This window comes from Sparus aurata, chromosome 6 (assembly GCF_900880675.1).
Source record: "Sparus aurata chromosome 6, fSpaAur1.1, whole genome shotgun sequence".
In the NCBI taxonomy this organism is placed as follows: Eukaryota; Metazoa; Chordata; class Actinopteri; order Spariformes; family Sparidae; genus Sparus; species Sparus aurata.
Window position 1 is genome coordinate 28072426 of NC_044192.1, and position 23021 is coordinate 28095446.

General features: G+C 42.7%; 1 protein-coding gene across 1 annotated transcript in view; it reads left to right on the plus strand.

Moving 5' to 3' along the window:
- The first annotated feature begins 747 nt into the window (after window positions 1-747).
- The window catches only part of slc25a26 (solute carrier family 25 member 26), a 60460-nt gene continuing 38186 nt past the window's right edge, over window positions 748-23021 (plus strand). The window contains exons 1-5 of the mRNA XM_030421476.1: window positions 748-924; window positions 5954-6110; window positions 7389-7507; window positions 14858-14962; window positions 15395-15442. Of these exons, the coding sequence (XP_030277336.1) occupies window positions 892-924; window positions 5954-6110; window positions 7389-7507; window positions 14858-14962; window positions 15395-15442 (462 nt within the window). The 5' untranslated portion in view covers window positions 748-891. The remainder of the gene's footprint in view (window positions 925-5953; window positions 6111-7388; window positions 7508-14857; window positions 14963-15394; window positions 15443-23021) is intronic.

The window sequence follows — 23021 nt, forward strand, 5'->3', positions numbered from 1 at the left end:
TTTACTGTCATTGTGTACAGCAATGCAACAACGTCAAACAGCAGCGCCAAAAACTTCTCCTTGAGCTGAATAGTTAATAATATGATATGATAAAGATAGCAATAACATAGAATAGAATAGAATAGAATAGAATAGAATAGAGTAAACTAGTTAGAATAATAAGAAAAATGGTCACCAAGGAAAAAATAGCCATGGAAAGACTTCCTACACCTATTTCTTCTACAAAAGTGGCTGTAATGGTCCAGCATTTCTCAGAACTAATGGACCTCCTTTTCTGTAACTTTACCGGAACACTGTTACCTTTTTATTTGTATCCTGATTATGTAATCCTGTTGCGTGTATTATGTTGCTCCTCAAGCCTGCACATGACATCCATAAGCCCAAAGAAGTAGTAGAAATTTCTGTAGTGGAGAAAATGGGAGTGAACTTTTAGCCACTCAGTATTTGCTTTCATATATCAGCATGAATGAAATTAATAATATCTGTCTCTTTGGTAAATCAGTATTTATAGACCTACAATATATAATGTGGGTGAATATGTCAAACAATCACAATCCCACTTTTCTTTTTAATAATTTCTCATCATTGCTATGTTATTTTCTTTGTAATGTCTACACACAGCACCTATGTGTCTGCACACTAAAAACTGAATTTCTTGGCGGCACGAAGCGTAGAGCTAAACTTACCATCACCATCACGTGACAGAAATGGGCGCCGGGAAAAAGCGTCTGACGTCACGTGAGTCGCAGCGTGCGTCACGGCGTTACGCGGAAGTAAGATGGCAGCGTCCTTGACAGGCATGTTTTGTTTACAGTGAAGTGAGAAACATGCCCGACAGTTGTGGATTTAACGAGTTGCTCGACTGACAAGAGAGGATTCCGGGAGCGGAGCATGGAGAGGAGAGAGTTCGTCGCGTCCCTGGTGGTAAGGTGGCAATTTTTAGTACAGTTTTAGTGTACTTATCTGTCTGCCTGTTAATATTTCCACCAGCCCACCTCTGTTTGAACCACATTTAATCACTTTGTGTCGCTTACCTGCAGCTGAAGACTAACTTAGCGCGAGAGCTCAACGCGTGGGTACATATTTGTTCGTGTTCTGCTCAAAAAATCACCAAAGAATGAATCTATTTACGAAATGTAGCGTCAGACAAGTAAAAAACCGATGCTAATTCAGACCACAGGAACCTGTGTGACACTTCGTCTACGTAGTAACCTCCTGCTACCACCTGTTAATGTGTTTTAAATATCGATATACGACGGCTCTCTTAGCTCAGCAAGGGACATTATACAAGCTCGAATAATCAAGATAATGTACCGGTCTGACATTATGGGGTGTAACTGAGTTCATGCAAGCTCTGTCACAGATAAAGCAGAAGACTTTAAGACAAGAACAAGATTTATTCGGTTAAAACAGTTCTTGTGGATTAAAAGTGTCTGTCTGTGTGCACCTGGTTGCAGTTTAACAAAACAATAATGAAGAATAAATACTAATGTACAGTGATAGAAAGTCAATTTAAGTGCCCAGTAAGTAACACGTGTTTGCACTTCTATGTCCCTACTGCTACACTCCAAGACATTTTTTTTTCTCATTATTTTGATTATAGTTTTGACAGTTGAGTCACACTTGAGTTGACAGAACAAGGCGTTGTTCAAGTGTTTGCTGATGATCTGTCACTGCTGGAGGTATTTAATCCTCTCGTCATCTCTTAAACATGTTTTTTTTTCTGAGGCTGCAGGCCTTTAGAGGGCCAGAGACACCAAACACAGAGACAAACATTTGTTAACAGATTGGGCTTTTGTGTGCAATGGAGATGTGTAAACTCTGCATTTACCCCAGGTCAATTTACTCTGCAGTAGATTGTTTTTTTCCCCCATCTTTATTTGCTTAAAACAGTTCTTGTGGAATAAGTGTGGCTGTCTGTGTGCACGCGAGCCAGGATGCAAAGCAACCCTTAACACTTGATGTGAAGATGTATTTTCCCTCAACTTTTATTTTCTTAATTTATATGAGTTTAATCCAAAATGTATCAGAAGTATCAGAAGACCTATGTGGCAGTTACCATGTTTTATCGTCTGATTGCACATTAATAATAATGTAAATTATAGTGGTAGTGGGAATTATGCACAGTGATAGAAAGTCAATATAAGTGCATTGTAAGTAACAAGTAATGTAACAAGTAGATACTTGAATACAATTTCCCAGGTAACTGTAGTTGAGTAATCACAGCATTTACACTTACGTCGATAGACTCTGCAGGAGACCCAGGTTTTCTTCACCTAGGCTCGACTTTGATGTAAACCTAATACCTGGATGAACAAGCTAAATTCTGCTGCGCAAAGTGATGATGCGTTATCATCATCCAGTGGTGGTGCGGAATTTGGGATGGAGTCAAGATGTTTTATTACTGGACACAGTGTTAGAGGTGCCCCATGGTGTTTTAAATGTTTTAAGATTTCTGGGCCTTTTTATGGCTTTATTGATAGGACAGCTTCAGAGATGACAGGAAACAGGGTGAGAGAGAGGGGTATGACACGCAGCAAAGGGCCCCAGGCCGGGACTCGGACTCGGCGTTGCTGCAGTGATGACAGACCCTCTGTACATGGGACGTCTGCTCTACCAACTGAGATAATCGGCACCCCTCATCGGTGTTTTGAAGCCAAAAAAGTTAGACTTTCCAGCTATGAAAATACCTGGATCCGTGCCGGCTCACAACCGGTTTAGCGCCAGGCTACATCAAAGGAGGATAAGATCATTTATTTGTGAGGCTTTTCTAGATTTTCCCAAAGTTACTGGACTGAATGGCTCAAATTCTGACAGTGGAACGAGTCATTTCACAGGGGTTGTGACACTCAAAATAATTTATCTACCCATTTACAGACACTTCTTTCACACTGGGTGTTGGAGCCATAATATTGTCGCTATAATGTGAATTATGTAATCAGGTGTCACTATTATAATCGGCACCAAATGTTATAAGTAGGAACTAGGGCTGCACAAAAAATCGTTAAAAAATCGCGATCTCGATTCACACATACACGTGATCTCATATCTACACACAGCGATTCTGAAGCATTTTATATCTCGAGCTGAATCACAAACAAATGTTCCTATTTTCCTCCCGGATTTTTTGAAGCGCCCCCAAACGCAGCACTGCCGCTGCCTCCGCCCTCAACCTGTGGTAAAGCGTCTTCACAACACGTGATTCAGTGGCGGAAGCCCGCCTGCAGTTAAGTGTATGGAAGGAGTGAGTGAGAAGCCGTTTTTAGACGGGGCAGCAAGCCGCCAATCTGCCCGTCCTTTTGGCGGCTAGGTCCGCGGTTTTAGACAGAGGGCGGCAAATTGGGGGTCTGTTTTGGTCCGCCGATTTCCCGCCTCAGAGGGTACACTTATTTCCGCCTCGCCTGCTAGATGAGCAACTGGACAGCCGCTGAGATCAGGAGACGCTAGCGTCTCCTTGATCTCTAGCTGTATGGTTGTGTTAGCTTGTTGTTGTAGCCACAATCTAGGAACGGTCGCTACTCTCAAATTAAAAGCCCCCCGCTAAGAACCCAGTTCTAAACTCCAATGGGGTGTAATGTAAAGCTCTTATTTTTTCAAGACAAATTCGTTGTGAACTGCTCACAGCCCAACTTCGGGCTTCACATCACGTCACATGTTTACCTCTACCTCTGAGGCAGCTTTTGGTAAAGGAAGAAAATTATGCCTCCGTTTTAGAAAGCTGATCACAGCAGCTATCACATATCACCTAGCTTAAGATACGGCCCCAATAAACACTGTACAACATGAGGTATAAAAGGATGCCATCTCATCTTGGGAGACTAATTTTTTTTTTTGTGTAAAAATAATTTCTCATCCAATGATAGAACTTGAAATGAACAAAAAAACATTGCTTTGGCAGAGGCATAGTAGTATCTGCCATACTATCATGTTTTTTTTTTTTTTGTTCCAAGTTCATCAGTGCAATAAACATTTTGTGAAAAAAATCGTGCCAGAGAATCGTGATCTCAATTCTAAGCAAAAAAATCGTGATTCACATTTTTTCCAGAATCGTGCAGCCCTAGTAGGAACCCACCTTTGTGCAGGCCAGTGTTTCTGCCCGGAAGGTAAATAGTTGTCACTGTCTGTTGCTGACGCTGACGCTGAGGAAGTAATTATTAATTGTGTTGGCAAAGTAGACATATTTTGTCTGAAGGACGTGTGTAATGACAATAAATGCTAATAAATTGTCTCAAAGCAAAAATCAGATAGTCACAGAGTAATCAGCACATGCACCTCAGTAGCTTAAAGCGTTGACAACAGTTTCCGGCGCGTTCGTGACATGCAATGTGGCGTTAGTGGTTTACAATGTGAAGCTTCAGATAAAAGTCACAGACGGGCTGCCTTGCCTGTGGGCAGTGGGAATTGGGTCTTAAGGCGCTTTTTTAGCGGGTTGACATGCATTTAAAAAAAAAACAAACCCATGTTGACCCCCTAGTTTTGGTGGAAAAGCGGTATAAATAAAATTACCTCTTGTCACTGTGTACAACCTTCCCCATGACTTTATACCTCTGCTTCACTATATGTAATGTTCTACTACACCTCTTTACTCCACTGCATTTGTTTTGAGTTGGTTTCATTGTCATTTTATAAATGAGGATGCACTGTTATAGATTAAACTACCTATCAATATATAAAGAAGGATATTAGTTTCACATAGGCCATCCGTCACATTGAAATGGTTGTCACACCGTACTGCATCAGCAGTGATTCAATGGTATAAAACTATGAAGACAACTTTTCCATGGTTAAAGCAATATTATGTAGAAATCAGCATTTTGTGAGATTTGACACCCCCTGTAGTTACTGAGTGCAACACCACTGTGATGGTGATGGGGAGGGCGGAGTGGCTGAGACAGAGACATCTTCAGGGTTCGTACGGGTGCTTGAAATCCTTGAAAGTACTTGAATTTCAATGTTGTGTTTTCAAGGTCTGAAAAGTGCTTGGATTTTAGTTTAAGTGCTTGAAAGTGCTTGACATTATAACTCTATGTCTTTCACAAATTGGGATCAGACTGGATAATTAATTTCTGAAGTTTTTGTTATTATGAAACATAATTTTAGATATTTACAGCATAATACAGTGTACATAATTGTGATGAAAAGTGAAGAAAAAATAATACGTTTATATATTCCTGTAGACGTATTTTACCCCAGCAATAAGGTGCTGGAAAATCTTAAAAATGACCCTTAAAAGTGCTTGAAAAGTGCTTGAATTTGACCTTGAAAAATGAGTACGAACCCTGCATCTTTCATCCTGTTGGAAGACACTGAACCATCAACATGATTCTGAAGCTGTTATTTTAAGTTACAGAGTGTTGCTTTCGGTACATTTACTGAATATATATGTTTTTTTCAGTGTGGTACTCCTATGGTGACTGAAAGCACCTTGTGGCTATGCGTCCAGCATTTCTGCTGTTTAGATTCACCTCGACTGCTCTCATCAGCATCGCTTAAAGAAGCAGCAAATGAGAGCTCTTATAAAAACCCTCTGCACTAGCTACCCAGGGCCAAACAAACAACAAACAAACAAAGCTTGCTACTGCCTGCTGAATGTAGTGGAGCATTTTGTAGCTGTTGTGCAAGTTGGTGTGGGGTTGTTACTGAGAGAGAGCTAAATGTAGAGTGAGTACTGAGTTGCCATACTGTATGTGAGATGGCAAATAAAAATCATGCTAATTATTCCTAATGTCGCCCTGTGTCTGTTGGATATGTCAAGAGGGGAGCTGACAAGAAGGTCACTATATCAACTTTATAAAATCAAAATGTGTCAGGGTTCACAGCTTGTTGCGTTACACCTGGGGCCAAAAAAAAAAAAAATCAATGAATGCAGGTTGGACTAAAGATCTCTACGTCCTCCATCACTGGTGTTGTAGAGCATGTATTCCATCTCATAAAATGATTGTTGTCTCTCTAGGCAGGAGGCTGTGCAGGGATGTGTGTGGATCTGACCCTCTTCCCCCTGGACACCATTAAGACAAGACTGCAGAGTCAGCAGGGCTTCTACAAGGCAGGGGGCTTCAGGGGCATCTACGCTGGAGTCCCATCTGCTGCTGTCGGCTCCTTCCCTAATGGTACGACGCTCATCCTGATGGTTGGATCTGTGGTCTGATGAAGGTTCACTGTTCAGTATTGTTTGTTTTGAGCTACCAAACCACTGAAATTCTTCTGTGTGTGGAGGCATTCTGAGCGCTTACCTCGTGCTGTGTTGGTCATAACATCCACAGAGTGACTGTTTGAGTTGGCTGTTTAGACCTAATTTTAACTGTTGCTCATTAATTTATTTTAGTTTTTTGTCAGGCCTGAAGTCAGGCACTGTGATAATAAGTAAGAGTGCAACTTTGTGGACGTTTGTTGGGTTGCACAGATCAGTTTAGTAGTTCACAAACAAATGAGTTGCATTTCTTTACTTTGTTTTGCAGTATCGGGCAGGGACTCACACGCATCCTCATTAAATCTTTTAAACTGGTGACAAAGTTCTCTTCTGTATTTGTCTTTTGTTGAGATCAGACTCTTTTGTTTCTAACTTTTGAGGAATTTTGAAGTTTCAACACAACATTGCATCCATTAGAAAACTCTTTTGACTTTTTTAATATGACTGTAAATGCACCAAGTCAGTCTGCCATTTCAAAAGGGCTGAGACTGATGATTATTTTCTTTGTCAATTAATCTGACGATTATTTTCCTGACTAATCGTTTGGTCTTTGTACAAAATGCTCGTCTCAATTTCCTCCTTATATTTAAGAGGCTGGAATCAGCAAATGTTGGAGACTTTTGCTTTATAAAATGACTGAAACCTTAAATTAATAGTCAAAATAGTAAGTAACCAGTCATTTGGTTTTGAATGACAAATCAATTAATGGACTGATCATTGCAGCTCTCCATGTCCACCTTATTGCAAAGATCTCTTTTGAACGGGAGAGGTTATGAATACAAAACCAGTTTAAGTAATCTCTTTGGATCGACGCCCCCGCTATTTAGGTGCTGTAGTGTGCAAATAAGTCAATTGACTATTTGATGGATCAGTCCGACTTTCATGAGCATATCAGAGAGAGCGACTGATAAAGATGAGACGTTTGAGTAGGGTAGTAAAATTAAATATCTGAGCCGAATCAGTTCAACACCTTTGCAGGATGAATGTGTGTGACAGTGAGAAAGTACTGAACTCCGTCCACAGGAGACACACTAAACTTTCTCAGCCCCCCTCCCCCTCTTCACCACGCAGACAGACACACATACACACTCATGCCCACACCTCAGTTTCTCCCCTGTCAGTGGTAGTGAGGGATATTAATTGCTGTATGCTGGTTGACTAATGGGCCTTAAACGGCTGTGGTTCTGCTTGGTTACAGCCGCTGCTTTCTTTGTCACCTACGACTGCACAAAATCCCTGCTCGGCGCTGGCGGAGTGCTTGCGGCACCACACTTGGCACCTGTCACTCACATGCTGGCAGCCTCCCTGGGAGAAATAGTAAGTCTTGCTGTCCCTTGTTCTCCCAACTTTTTCAAACCCCCATTTGAATTGTTGATCCTCTTTTGCTCCGCTGGTGAACTCTCTCAACTTGGCCCGCTTCATTCTCACTGGTTCCATTCTTAGAAGGCCAGCTGCTCTGTGCACTTGTTGTTTCTCTTCCCTCTTTGTTTCTTTCCCACCACTGTAAGTCCCAAATGAACACCACCGGCATTTCTGTTAACGTTGTTGCCTTCTGAAATTCATAGACCAGTATGCAAGGGAGCAGCAGGGCAGGAGAGCGGGGGCAAGTATGTGGTTTTGGCCGTAGGCCCCGGGGTCCAGCTGGGCGAGCTAAGGGGGCTTCCTCAGGACTCTCCCAGCATTTCCCCCACTAGCTGGGTAAATAAGATCTCATTACTGCCTATTGACTCATCTACTTTCCCAGCTCAGGCCCCCAGACTCTGCCAATTTAGTCTGGGGAACTGGGGCTTGAAACCAACAGCAGCGCAATTTCCTCAGCCCATCCTCTCCAAATCACTCGCAGTGAACCACAGAATCTGAGCCATATGGGGGCCACACATATTCGCATTGGCATGAAGCGGGGGATAGACGGATGGTGGGTATGGAAAGAGGCATGCCCCCCTGCTATACCACCAGGGCTCTCTGCAAAATAGTAGGCTTTCAGTATTCATGGCTTTTGGATGGATGTAATTTGGCCGAGCTTTGCATGTTTATGAAAGGGGATTACTCCACGCAGGAGGGTGTTCACTGCGAGTTTATCTCCGTCGTAAAGTCTCACAGTGTTGAGAAGAATGCCACATGCACCTCTCATGTTAGCACATTTTCAATAATTGTAGTGAGCGATCGTCCACGTCGATGCAGCAACAAAGCGCTCAACAATCTGTGCGTTCTTTAAAAACTTTTTGCCTACGACACAGTCCGGATGAGCGCCAAAGGTGAGGCTGGGGTCGCGGCTACCTTTAACCCCTCTCCCGCTGTTCTGGATTTGAGCACATCAAAGGCACCAAATCCTCAGGAGCGGAGCTGAGCAGAGCAGGGGCGGTATCCCACTGCATTCTGGCAACTGGATACGTCTTGTTCAAAGAGAGTAATCTGCAAGCTTAGCCATGAAAGGCCTACCCTGGTGCTGCCCTGTGCAAGGCCTAAACAGCCGCGCTGTGATGCAACGGCTGCCACATATGACTCTGTGTCTCCCCAGTCCTCGCTAATGATTTTTAATTATCGGTTGCCGCACCGAGGTTCTGACATAAGCTTGACTCAGTTTGGGCCAAGTGGGTGCAATACACGTGTTTTTGTCTAGAGCTGAAACGAGTGCTCGAATAATCGATAAGTTGGTTGATAGAAAATAAATCCAACCAGCTGGATCTTCTGATATTCTCTATTTTATTTATTTGCATATTGAATACCTTTTTGAATTTGGACGATACAAATAATTTGAAGATGTTAATGTGGCCATGGGAAAACAGGCCACACTTTATAGGTCTACTTTATTGACTAAATTATGTAGAAAATGTCTGAAATAATTGTTGTTGCAGCTGTAGTTTTGCCTCTTTTTCATACATAATTTTCTTCTTTCCATGTTCACACTGTTGTTTATTAGCTCTTTCGCTGCTATTGCTTTTAAGGCATACTTCATGATGAGTACATCTCACGTCAGTCAGGGCTGCCGTCACTGTTTATGATGCTTTATTATTTGTGAGGTCGAAATCCTCGTCAAATAGTAGAATCCTTCATTGCTTATCATTTTTCATAATCTGAGCATGGTGGAGTCAGTTAGTTAGGAGACCTATTAAACCTTTTCATTTTATCCTTTAAATCAGTTGCATGTGAAATATCTGTCCACACCTACATAATCTCCTCCCCCGACAGCAAGCATTGCTCCAGAGGTGCCTGAAACGCCTCGTCAGTAGCAGCTAGCAGCCAGTTTGGCACGTAACAATTGATTTTGCACAGCTGCTTTGTTGTTGTTAGCGGTGCTGGTTCAGGCGTGTGTGAGCTGACCAATCAGGGCAGACTGAGTATTCAGGAGGGGAACCTTAAAGAGACAGAGCTAAAACGGAGCGTTTCAGACAGAGGTGGGAATACACTGCTGCAGCACTGCATGTCCTCAGAGCACTAAAGCATGTAAACCTGAAGTAACCCATCGGATTATGAACCTGGAAATGAACATAGTATGTCTCCTTTAATGAATCCTCGAATCCTTGTACCATTTTGCATGTAACAATACGATACAGTAGGTGTGTAAAGTTTGCTTTTGGCCCATGGCCCACCACTTAGTTTTGGTTTTGGCCCTTAGTGAAAATGTTTTGGCCCCCCCCCCCGCTGTAAGCCATCATTACTTCTTGTAGTCCTTCTCTTGGAGTGAAAGTAAAGAGGACAACTGTCTCATGTGATGCCTCTGTACCATCTACTTTGTGACTCTAAGAGCTGTGTTTTTTCATGATTCAGAGCAGAATTTAAAGATGTGGCAGAAAGCTTGTTTAGCAGTTGAAGTTCTCTTATTTGGCTGTATTTAACCACACACCATTAGCATTATGTTTCATCTCCCCCTCTGCATTATATGATGTTCTGCCAGTGTAAGACAGGGTCACTTGTTTTTCTTTGTGTTTCTCTTCCTCCTGCTTGTCTCTCTTTTGCTGGGAACAGCTGGGTGCGGGCAGGCTTTGACACACACGGTCTTAAAGAAGAAGAACTTGTTATTTTGGTCCTCATCCGACTTCCCCTCCCCACCCCTTTCATCGACCCATGATCCTTTCCCCAGGAGTCCATTTAGTTGTGTTTTACCAACTGTTTTCCACTCCGCAACATTTGCAACAGAAGCTTTATGGGACTTATAACCTTGTTAATCCCGTCCCGAAGTCTCCCTACGTGGATGATGTGCTCGTCTTGACTCTCACTTGCTGGATGTGGACTTCAGTCAAAGTCTGCGATGGTCATACCGGGCGGGGGGGGTTGTAACTCGGAATTTACTAGAGTTTGAGATCGGAATTGAAAGACAGAAAAATATTCAATCCTTGGGTTTAACAGATGTTCATCGAGGAAACGGAGGAATGGTTAAGAATATACAGCAAGTTCACGCCTCGCCGTAATAATAATCACCATATGTGAAATACCTGTTAGATGTTTAACTTGCGGGAATGATAATTTTATCAATACATTTAAAGTTCTGAACAAAAGACAAGAAAATTATGATATTTTATGTCACTACTAAATAAGATTATCAGATACAGAATTATACGGTGGTGGACAACACAGATACAAAGCAGAAAACTACTAGAGCTGATGCACTGAGGTCTTAGAATGTAATAACTGATGTCATTTCTATATTAACCTACTTAACGCTCTGTTACACTTGTAAACAGAAGCAGGACAGAGACAGGGAGGACAGAGAGGAGGACAGTCATAAGCTGTAGACAGGAAGAACTAGAGGAGGGTCAAGACAATGAGAGAAACCCCCCCCCACCCACCCCTCTCCCATCCAGAAGTGTCCTGATGTTTGTGTGACTGCGGTGGTGGGACGCTCCCATAAAGAATGTGTAAGCTGATGGCGTCTGTCAGGCTCTAGCAGGCTGTTATCCAGCCATTAGATCAGATTTATCTTCATTCCCATTCGCTCGACGTCTGCCCTGAAAGCTCATTTGTCAAGGCCAGGCGGCGGGTTTCTCTCGCATCTATAAACCCCCGCCAACACCCCCTCGCCACCACGCGTCTTTGGGAGGATGTACTGGAAAATACAGTGTGACATGACAAGATAGGGGGACAGCGAGAGGGAGGGAGCGGGAGGGAGGAGTTTTGGGGGTAGAAACTGGCAGCCACTTAACTTGGCACTGAGAAATAATCCATGCATCGCCTTTGAGCAGCGCCACGCTCTGTGATTTATTGGCTGTTGTTTCAAATTTGGAGACGCGCAGTGTCCTCATCTCTTTCCTTTTTCTCCATGACCTTTTTTCATCCCCTTCTTCCTTCCTTCCTTTGTCGATCCTTATTTAATTCTTTCTTGGTAATAACGTGTGTTTCCAGGAATGGGGCGAGTGATCACAAACCAAGTATTTTGCTCCCACCAAGATTTGACATCTTTGGGGTTCTGAGCTAGAAGGAACTATTTTCCTATGAGCCGTGGAATAATGTGAAGTGAAACTAAGTGGAGTGAATAAGGAAACAAGGGCTCGCTAACACTATTGTGCTCACCGTTATTTCACCAAAATTAAATAAAGTTTTGATCCTTTTTTTTACTAGTTGCTTTCCCTTTCATTGTTAGTGAGTAAAGGTGCGATACGCCACCTGTCAAATTCATACGCAGAGCAAATAAGGAGAAGCCTATCTCTCTAACTAACTGTGTCTAATTGTAACAGCTGTAGCTAGTTAGCTTAGTTAGCTGTGCAGTTAGCAGTCCATACTGGGAGCTCACGGAGCAGATGTGTATTGGTGTTTACACTGCTAGCACAGGAGCCTAGATCCGGTACGGGCTAGGGCTAGCTGGTAACTTCTCTGCCACACAATAAAAAGACGTCATAATGCCAAAACTGTTATTTCTTCACATTCTGTTGATATTTTTAATTTTATTCTAAGGATATATTCTGATCTTAAGTATTACATACTTGCCTTCTGAAGGGAGGCACGGCGGAACATTTTCAAGAGCCACTTGCTTACTTACAGCAGATGTAACAGGGTTTTCAAGCTTGTTTAGCTCCATTTATTGTCTCGTGCTCGATAAAGGCACGTCAAGTATGAGATTGAGCTGTTTTGCAGATTTTTCAGCCGGAGTTATTTTGTTTATTGGTTTGGGCACTGGTAAAATTAGAAAATCTTAAAAAAAAAAAAAAAAATGTTATATGTGTGACTGCAGCGGTTTCTCTTTGGCAAATTGTCTGTTGTGCTGGTGAATGCGGGCTATTTTATGACAAATAAATCCAAATGATTGAGGCCCATAGCAACTGTTTCAGATGTTTTCTTACCTGTTGTATCTTCATGCCACATGAAAATCCTGGTCCTGATTGACTGACCGCTGTGTCCTGATGCCCGTGAGTGGTAAGAAAAGAGAGGACGGAGGGATGTAATGACTCAATCTGCGGATTGATTCGCTGGCTATGCCCATAATGTGCTGTGAGTCCCTGCTAATTTCCCATTCCTTACTGCTGTTCCCCCCTGATTGAGCGTCGGCCGCTTACCTTGTTGTTCAGCGGCCAGAGCTGGAAATTGAAAACACGCTCTGTCATTTGGATTAACAACAACATGCCAGGGGAAACTGAAAGGCTCCAATCACAGGCAGGCTGCCTCCTAATTAACGCCGCCTGACGAATCCAACAGCTTGTAAATAAAGATGAATGGTAGCAGGAATCCAAAAGACTGCCGATGGGTTTTATAATAAGTTTACAAGCCAGAGAAAAAGCACTCAAAGAAGGGCAATCAAAGTAGGTAAAGGACCAGGAGTGTGTCATCCTGGCAACCTGACTCATAATGACGGACACCTATCTAAATCCAAAGTCCATTCTTAATTTTAATTATATTTTTCTTTCCAAATTTAGCGGAATACTACCAAAACATCGCCACGCATGATATAACTCAATTATCCAGACTTCCAAGCCACAGTCCTACTTTATCATGCCCCGATTCATCACCATTGTTCCCCCGTTTTCTGCTGTTTTCCGAGATCTGAAATGGTCTCAGAGGCTGCCCACTTTATCTTCTATCCACTCAACATCGTTCTCCCCAACCCGAGGCGCGCAAATTACTCCCAAATAAACAATGTCCCTAATTTATTTGGCATAATCTCTGGCTCATTCTGCCTTCCCCTCTGCGGTGACGGGAGAGGAAAAGCCGTCTCAACTCCAGGCCCCACATCCAATTACGTCAGTAATTACTTGTCATAGCCACTTTCTTTCCATTTAGCTGCCTTATTCTGGTCCTTTGGAGAATTGGTTTGGGGGAAAACATGATGTACAATGTATTATAAATGGTAACTTGACTTGAGGGAGGGCAAATGAGATCTCTGAGATGGATGCGGCCAGATTTGTTACACATGGAGGTGGTGCAGGTGAAAGTTTGGCCACTTGGTGGTACTGTTGCTCTGTGGTTAGGTTGCAGCTACGGTCCTGCTCACCTGAAATACCAACAAGTGTTGCGCTGAATTCTTTATAGACACTCATTCAGATCTTTTGCTTATGTACAAAGAATACGGTTTATCTGCTCGCTGTGTATTGAATAGAAGAGGAACTTGCATTGTCTTGACGCTAAAGTGGTACAATGAAGGATTAAACAAAGCGGAGAAATCGACCATGTAATAAACAATAGTCGACATACACAGCAAGAACTGGGGCTGTTTCACATGTTGCATCTGTTAAGTCTTCTCCAGCTCACTTGACATCCAGCATTGCTGACTTATCCCTTCTACTTTTATGCCCCACATATAACCACGTTCCTGCTCATAAGGTGTCCTTGGTGTCTGGCAGAGGAAGCAACAGGAAGGACGAGTGGCTGACAGAAGTGAGGCCTCTAGCAGCTGTCGGGGTAGCCTTCCCCTCCTCACAGAGCAATAGATCCTCCCGGGCCCATCTCCTCGAAAACTTCCGACGGGGCCCAAACAATAAATCAGTATGGATAGCTGAATGGAGATGGAACAAAACAGAAAAAGAGTGAATTTCCTTTTTATTGCACTGCCTCGATCACTCCTTCTCCCTGCTCCTCTCCCCTACATCACGGCGCTGTGGCGAGTGTGGCACCGGCAGACTGGCATCTGTGTGACCAAGGGGAGTCACGGCAGGGGGGCGGCTCACCAATCGCTCTGTAAGATTGCTTGCCGTTAGCCGGTATTTCCGCTCCAATGCAGGATAAATGGGAAATCAAGTCGCCAGGTGGGCAGCTGTGCCTGCCTGCCTTTAGGGCGATGGGAGTTATGAAGCATAAATATTCATGTCTATCTTCACTAGCTGTTGGCAGTCCATATTTTTGTTGACATATGGTGGATGGGTTGGAATTTGTAGCGGGGAGTGTGGTTACTGAGGTGTGCATGTGTGTCCAGATCTATCACCGTGCTTGATGGAAGCGTGTGTCCTGTGGTCACAGATACACAGTCAGCCTGATGACCTTTTTACCTGTTGCTCCAGTGTCATGTCTCTTGCACACACTGGTTTGTTGATTGGCCCAATTGGATGCTAAATAAGGCCCTGTTAGCCTGCCAGCTCGATGTAAAGGCCGCGCCATATCATGGCCCCCTGCCACATAGCAAGAACCCACACAGGATGGTATCATGTACAGCCACAGGGCATCTACGGTAGATTGATATTTTATGTATTCACGCAACACCATCAGACCATCAGTCTGTTTATTCTCGCTTTTTCCATCCTGTAGGTGGCGTGTCTGATCCGGGTGCCCACAGAGGTGGTCAAACAGAGGGCCCAGGCTTCCCCATCATCAGGCACCTACCGGATCCTGCTGGCCACACTCAGAGAAGAGGTACACACTAGTCCAGGCATTTTCTTCAAGGATAACTCTGGTTTATTACAGTTTTGATCTTTTTGTAGTTTTGGCCGTCATTCCTATCAGCTCACCAAGTTAATTGTCTTGGCCTGGGAGGCTGATGATTTGGTGGGTGATGTGGGGGGTTAGGAAGCTGCTAAGCCATCTGACAAGTGCTTTTCTTCCTATTTGTAAGAAAAGTTGATTTGAGTCTCATTCCCAACTCGCCATATACTGACACTTTGATTTGACACTAAGATTTCACAGATTAATTTGAAAATCATTTTAAAAAATGTTCATGTTGTCATTGTTTTTTAACTCGTGCTGTTGGTATTGATATTTCATTGACTGTTTCTTTAAGGAAAATTTTTTCTATTTCTTGGATGAAGTGATGTCTTTGATTATAATAAATGTGTCGTCTCTGAACAGGGCATCCGAGGCTTGTACAGAGGATACAGGAGCACAGTTCTCAGGGAGGTAGGACTGATTCAGTGTTTTTCTCTCTCTTTCGCCCATTCATTGTTTGGTTTTTTTTGCTCAGTTGGTCTGTCTGCCATCCACCGGAGACGGTGATCACAGACAAAGTGACAATGATAGCTGTTTTAAAGCACATCACACACTTCTTATGTCCGTTCCCTGGTAAAGTTTAGTTTCGAGGCAGTTGTGAGGCGCACTGTGCAGATTCTGTTGAAATCAATTTCAAGAGTTTATACTAAGACAATTACTGGACTCCTTGAAGGCTGCGTAGTGAATTCTTTTTGATAGGCTGGACGAATATTGAGGCTTTCCACTCTTCTGATTAAAGACATTTTAATTTCTCTTGGGCTTCACTTGGGATGGAAGTATTGATTTACAGTTTTTTTCCCTCTCACTTTCATCTCATTCAATTACTTGTTCAAGATTCTCTTTCTCCTATTAGAAGTACATCTGATTAATTAATGCAATTAGTTGTGTTATAAATGCAAAACAAAACAAGGATAAATGAGCACTGGGCTCCAGTCCCTTGATGGCCGCTCACCTTTTTTTTAATGGAAACGCTGCTCTCGTTCTTTGATTCATGGTCTTCTGTTTAATTGCACCTGCGGTGCGTGATAACACAAAATGATTGTGGCAAAAGCTGTATAGATCTCTCACTTTTAGCCCTCCCACCTGCCTGATAAGTTTCAATAGAAGCTGAAAAGAAAATGAGAAAGGCAGGCGGAGAGGGAGACAGAAGTATATGAAGGTGACACTTGTCTTTCCATCCCTTTTTTTGGGGGAGGTGGGTGAGGGTGTAATCTAGTCCCCTCTGCTGTGCTAGCCTGTACTTATTTTCTGCCTCACTAAACTGATGTTATTCACGCAAATTCCATCTGGACAGCCGGGGAAAAAAAGGACAACAAGACACTGTGATTTCTCCGAGGGGCTCTGAATAAATGAATACATTTGGAGGCTGGCGCACGGCCTGTGTGCATACTAACACTAGCAGATGAAACGCAACGATGGCGGCGGGGATTTGGGGCGCGGGAACGGCAAGGGATGCTCCGCAGTGATTGGCTTTGACGTGTGTCAGGAAGGTAATTCATTTTCTCTCGGCCTCCTTCGCTATCCGCACATCTCCCCTGCTTTGACCAAGCGACCCTGTCAAGATAAGTTTGTTTATGTGGTATAGCGTGGCCCCCGCTCCCCACGGCCAGCCCACTAATTGGGGTCCTCTCTCTGTGCTATATATTCATAAGGTTCACAGGGCTTCTCTGATTGGTATGATATCACTTTAGTACAGGACTTGTCAGGATCGACCATGATCAGGAGGCTGGCCTGGGTTTGGGTGATGGAGTGGAGGTGTGACTGATTTGGCGATCTGGTTCATGTTGTCACACCGACCCACGTCCAGATGATCACACATGCCAGAGCAAGTTTTAAACAGTGGTGGGGGCTTGAACACAGCACACCCCAACTCTGCCCCAAGTTTTATTTAAAAAACCTTATCTGGACTATTGACTAATACGCATTAAATTCTTTTTTCTTCTGCACCACATTAATCTTTACCGTTGTCTACTCTCAATTTGAGAGAAACTTTCAAGTGCTGAGTCAGCACCTTTTGGGTTCCAGTTGAGTAGAGCATGAAATCAATGAGATTCAGATCGTGCTGAATAAAATTGTGCTGTGAAAAATGACTTTATTAAAAAAGAGGGCGCAATAATTAACATTAGAAATACTTTGCTCATGATTTTCAGTTAAAAGCAATCTTGTTTTTAGTCCCAGATGTACTTACATTTTTTGTTTCATTTTTGAAAAGTTTCCAGAGAGGTGTTGCTCAATTCAGTTCAGTTTTTGTTATTGAACATGTTTAGTCATAGTTCAGTTTTGAATATTTTGAATATTATTTTTAGTTTAAAAGAAATTAAAATAAAATTATGATTTGGTCATATTTGTCAGAGGCAACATTTAAGAGGTTCAGAAGTACATGAACTGTACTTCAGTAGAATTTTGAGGTACTTGTACTTAACTAAAGTATTTCCGTTTTCTGCTATATACTTCCACTTAACGACATTTTCACTCTACTACATTTATTTGATAACTTTACTCACTCCTTACTTTTTTAGATTACATGTTGCATCAAGAGCCGGATGAGTGCATGTTTGAAATTAACTTATTCAATCAACAATCAGGAAAACAAAAAACACTTAAAATGCTTAATATCGGATTTGATAATTGGCCAATCCGATCGACCCATAGCATACAGTATACATACAGTACATGTAAATATATGTATCACTTATTCTTACATGTACTTTTGATGCTTAAGTACATGACTTTACGACTTTTTACTCAAGTGCCATTCATTTTAACACAACATCTTTACTTTCAGTCAAATATGACTTTAAGGTTCTTGCAACACTGTTCAATACAAACCCAACACTTGAGGGCAGTTGACTCACAGTCATGTAGACATCTGAGTCTCAATAAGCATATGCACCAATGCGACCTCATGCTTTTTGTATTTCCCATATGTTTGTTTCATATGTTCCCTTTACTCATGTATAATTGTTTTTCTTTGTTGTGTTGTTTCCTTTGAAAGCATCTTTGAATATCTAGAAAAGTATTATATAAGTCTAATGTGTTATTAATTGTATTACTTTGATTTCAGCTAACTCAAATGTTTTATCACACATTTGGTTTTGTTTTTTGTCCAGTTTTAGTTCAACATAAAATTTTTGAAAAGTCTTTTGAATAAGACTTTAAAGTCATGTTGACAGGATCCCCCTTTTTAAGCTCTGAGAGGTTGCTCCTTTTGCGTAGTACCACCTTCCACCACTAGATGGCATGCTAAGAATAGCACTGCCATGAATGTTTGCGCCTCACTTTCTCTCATTTCACCCCCCCATCTATTTTCCTGTCTTTCTTCTTCTCCATTACACCAATCCAGCTTTATGACATTTATGAGCAGCGATCACTGCAGTGAAAATGATTGCTTTTTTTTTCGTTCTTTTTAATGGCGAGCCCTTTATTTTTCTGAACTAAAGTGCTGCGAGGTGATCTTGGATTTGATCTAAACTGCTCCAATTTGAATTTGAGTAATGAGCCTGAGATGGGTTATTAGATAGTAATTTAGTAATGTGAGGTGTATGAGGGCTGCGGAGCGGTAGGTGTAAGTGAAGCTGACAGTGTCTGACACAGTCGACTGAAAAGCCTTGAACATTGTCTGATTGGAATATAGCAGCGGCCACACATCATATATCTCCTCACCTACTCAGTCTGAAAGCCACTTTATCTAAATCCATTTTTTCCTCGCATTTAATCAGGTAAGCACACAGACAAGAAGGGTAATTGAGCTTGCTAAGTGAGTCAGAAGAGTCTGCCGATGAGAAATGTGTTCCTAGTCTTGCTTTTACCGGTGTTATATATTTTTTTCTTTAGCCAACGGCTGAATCAGCCCTCAGGTTTCTCCACCCCAACAGCTGGGACCTGGCAACCTGAGCTACGGGATCTGGCAGTAAGGCTTATGAAACACCTCTGCATCCAGGCTCCTCCACACTACACCTCTGATTCCTCTTTATCCCTCTTCTCCTCGATCCCTTGTTGATCCCCTCTCTGCTTCCTCCATCACGGGGTTTGGCTGCGAGGAAAGACTTGCTGACTTTGGTTTTAACTGATACCAACAGGCCAAATGATATGTCTGCAACTTTGGGATTTCTGGAGTTATGTACTGTTTTAGAGCTGATTTTAAGGTTTTAAAGATTTTAAGGTGTCAGAGCATTTCACCGGCTGACGCTGTGCTACGGATGGGTGACAAATTTAAGGGAAAAAAAGTAAATAAAGTGTTTTAGAAAGGTGTTGGGCTGAAATAGACAGATAGAAAACACACAGGAGGCTAACCAGGGACAGGTGAAGTTAATCAAGACCATCACAAGTGAGGGAAGAAAGACGACGACAGGAAGTAACACAACATGAGGATGAACATTACAAAATTAAATGGGGAAACAATAAAACTGAATAACTAAACAACTGAGTGGCTGGAGCCACAGAAATTTGGGGCATTTTTGTTTAAAAATAAGACTAATCAATGAAGGTACACACCTATCAATTTTTGTCAGTAGACTAGGGCTAGAATTAAATTCATTATCTTTTGATTATTTTCTTAACTCACTCATTTGGACATCAAAACATTAGAAAATAACAAAAACCTGAGGTGGTTTCTAAAGAACCCAGAGAAACTCAGTTGTCTGTAATGTTAAACAAGGAAACGTCTCATTTGTAAATCTCACCTGCCTGTGACCCTTGTCCGCATGTTGGCGTTCGATCCATGCGTGCTCAGGATTCATTACTACATAATCATGGGTTGGGACCACGCCCATCTTAAAATTCCATTTTCATTTTGATCTCAACTGTGACAGACATTGAAAACAACTGGCAGAGTACAATAGGTGTCTCCAGGAACACATATTTTACCCCGATCACACAGGCACAAGTTGAAAACAAGACCAGCCACACGGTCGCTGCTGGTAACAATTGACTAACTGCCCAATCGACTGATCGTTTCAGCACACATCGACCCCCTACCGCATTCTCTTCATCCTCGCAGGGCCCTTCTGCCCCTCGGGGAACGTACTCGAACCCCCAATTTAGTGTGTTTGATTTCCCTCGTCATACTGGATTCAACCTTAAAAGGTGGATCTTTGTGTGAGTTTGCAGGTTTTTCTGTACGGTATCTGTGATCGCAGCCAAGCAGTGACATTGCTTTGGCGTGCACATTGAGTTGTGACTGTCACATATGGAGAAGTGAAGGAGATCTGCTTCCACTGCTGGGCTGCTGAGGTCCAAACCGTTAGGTAAGGCATGCAGCAGAACAGAGCCGAGCTGACCCCTGCGTGGCCCTTTTTTTTTTTTGGAAAGGAGCCACTTTTCACTGTCTTTGACGCAGGTTCAAAAGGGAGAGGTGAGGGGAATCACTCTCATATCCTGTCTGTGTGCGCACTGATCCAGAGAGGCTCATGTTTATACACCCTCATATGACTAAGACAGAGAAGAGCAGAGACAGAGCAGAAAAGAGGGAAGAGAGACAGAGCAAGGGAAGCGAAACGTGTTTATTTCTCTCTACATATGTAAAGGCAGGATTTGTGGGACACGTGTGAAGGAGTGGAGGCTTCCTCCTGCTTTGTGTTTAGAGTTGGACTTTGTCAGAGCAGCTGCCATTAGTCTCTAGCAGCCAGACAGCGAAGCAGCTCTTCCACACCTTGGCTTCAACACCTTGAAAAGCCTAACAAGAGTGAATCAAACTTAAACTGTCACTAGCGAAAAGAGAATTCAAACCAAGGAAAATATGAAACTGTTGGTTGAAAATCAAATAGATGATCGTTCACTTATATTATGTCTGTGTCTGGTTCATTTTGGACCGATAGTAAGGGCCATTTTCGGTTTGTAACTGTTCGCATTTGCACAGTTGTAGAGAAAAAAATATTTTAAGCTGTGAAATGGTTTTTGCTGGCTCTAGTGGTGACAAAGATGGAGGATAATGCTTTAAAGAATGTGAGCTACTGGTGTTATCTTATCTGTTTACACTGCGATCAATAAGTAGACTAAGAGTCCAGACAAAACCTGTTGACCTCTTTAGATCTGACCCTTGACATGACTTGACCTGCAGAAGGGTCTGTGTGTGTGTGTGTGTGTGTGTTCAGTTGTTTCTGCAAATGGAGAACCAATAGAATGTCAGCTATCTGGGTGTTTTGAATGTATTGTCTATAGGAGATAGGTTTGGTAATAACACTCACAAGTGCACAAAAACCAAAAAATTGAATTCCCAAAAAGTTCCAAAGAACAACTTCTTGGGAAAAATGCCCCTTCGCTTTCCTCTTCATGCCAAGAGTTCGATGATGCCACTATGTCTGTGCACTTATTATAAAGCCTTGTACAGAAGCAGAAACAGGTGGAAACAGCTTGCCTGGCTCCGTCCAAAGGTAACAGAATCCACCACAAACACCTCTAAAGCTCACTAATTACCATTCCTGTGGTTTGGATCTTAAATCTTTGGGCAACTTTCAGCTGAATTATAACAGACAAATTTATCAGTCACCTCATTTTTTTGTTCGAGAAATGTAGTTAAATGACAAGTTCACCCTAAAATGAAACTTTTGTCATTATCTACTCACTGCCATGCAGATGGAAAGTTGAATGCGTTTCTATAGTCCATAAAACATTTCCAGAGCTTCACAGCAAAACAGCATTGCAGCATTCTCCTAAACAACTGGAGAGGATGGGGACTTGTTTCTAAATGTATTGAGCCATTTTACGAGTTGTCCCCTTGCACTCCAGAAACGTTTTGTGGACCATGAAAATTCACTTGACTATCTATCAGCATGAGGGTGAGCAGATGATGACAGAAATTTCATTTCATGGTGAAGTTATCTTTTAAGAACAATTTCATTGAGGTGATAGGGTTTCATAAGCCACACCTGTCCTAATGTAAAACATTCTTACTGTTCTTGTGCTCTCTGGAGCTTTCTCTTAAATGTTGTTGGGAACCATCTGTTCATTGGGGTTGGGGAATGCAAACACTACAAAGGATGTGATTGGATGACAGGAGCTTGTTTTGGACTTACCACAGGCCTTACCTTGGCTAATGCCTAGCTAAAGCAGAGCTCCCTCCAAATGGCTGACCAAATTGCCTGTGCCACAGATGGTGTTGTTCAGGTTTAATTGTTATGGTTGGTCCTCAGGACACAATCAGGACATGGTCTGATTGACACTTTTTCAGTTAGAAAAGCAAGTAGCCGAGCAGGTGCAGCAGCAATAAAACCTTATTATGAGAAATTGTAAAAGAAGGGCCTGTATTCAACTTATTCTGCTGGAACTTGAAGGCAGCCAGTCACAGCTGTAGAGGGGCCTCAGCCTGATATGTCTATTCCCATCGTGAGTTTTAATAGTGTTCATTTCTTTGATGAATCACTGTCTGTCCGCCTGCCTGAGTTATGGACTATTTGTTCTGAATGCTGCCCCTGTTAGAGATGTTTGCAGGTCAGGCCAACCCTTGTTATAAGAGTGATGGCCTTCTTGAGCTACAGAGAACGATTCCTCTTTGTCGCTGGATGATCTCTATCACTTTACCACACATGTCACTCCAGGATGAATGGTTTTCTACCGCCACCACTCTGGATGATGGATGGACGAGCTTCTCGACTGAACCTGACATTTACATCAGTGCAGTTGTGTGACTACAACTGTACCTTAACATTTTTTTTTGTCTGAGCTTCAGCGCCATGCCATAAATTGCCCCCCCTCATGCATCCAGTCCCTCCCTGGCGGACATTGGCACGATGTCTTTTGCCGCAAATCTGACTAAACCTCAACAGCATCTCTAAGATCAACCAGTGGTCTTATTAATGACTTCTACAGTCGGATGTGCTTAAGGAGGAGTTAGCGGCCTTGCTGTCAGACCCCTACGCGTGCCTTCCTGCTCGGTGGAGACTTGGCCGGGTGGACGGTGCACGGCTTTCTGCGCTTCCCTGTTGAGGATGATACATTGGACGCCTCTGCCACTGAGAGCCATGGATCGCAAGCTTATGTTAAGTACGTTTGT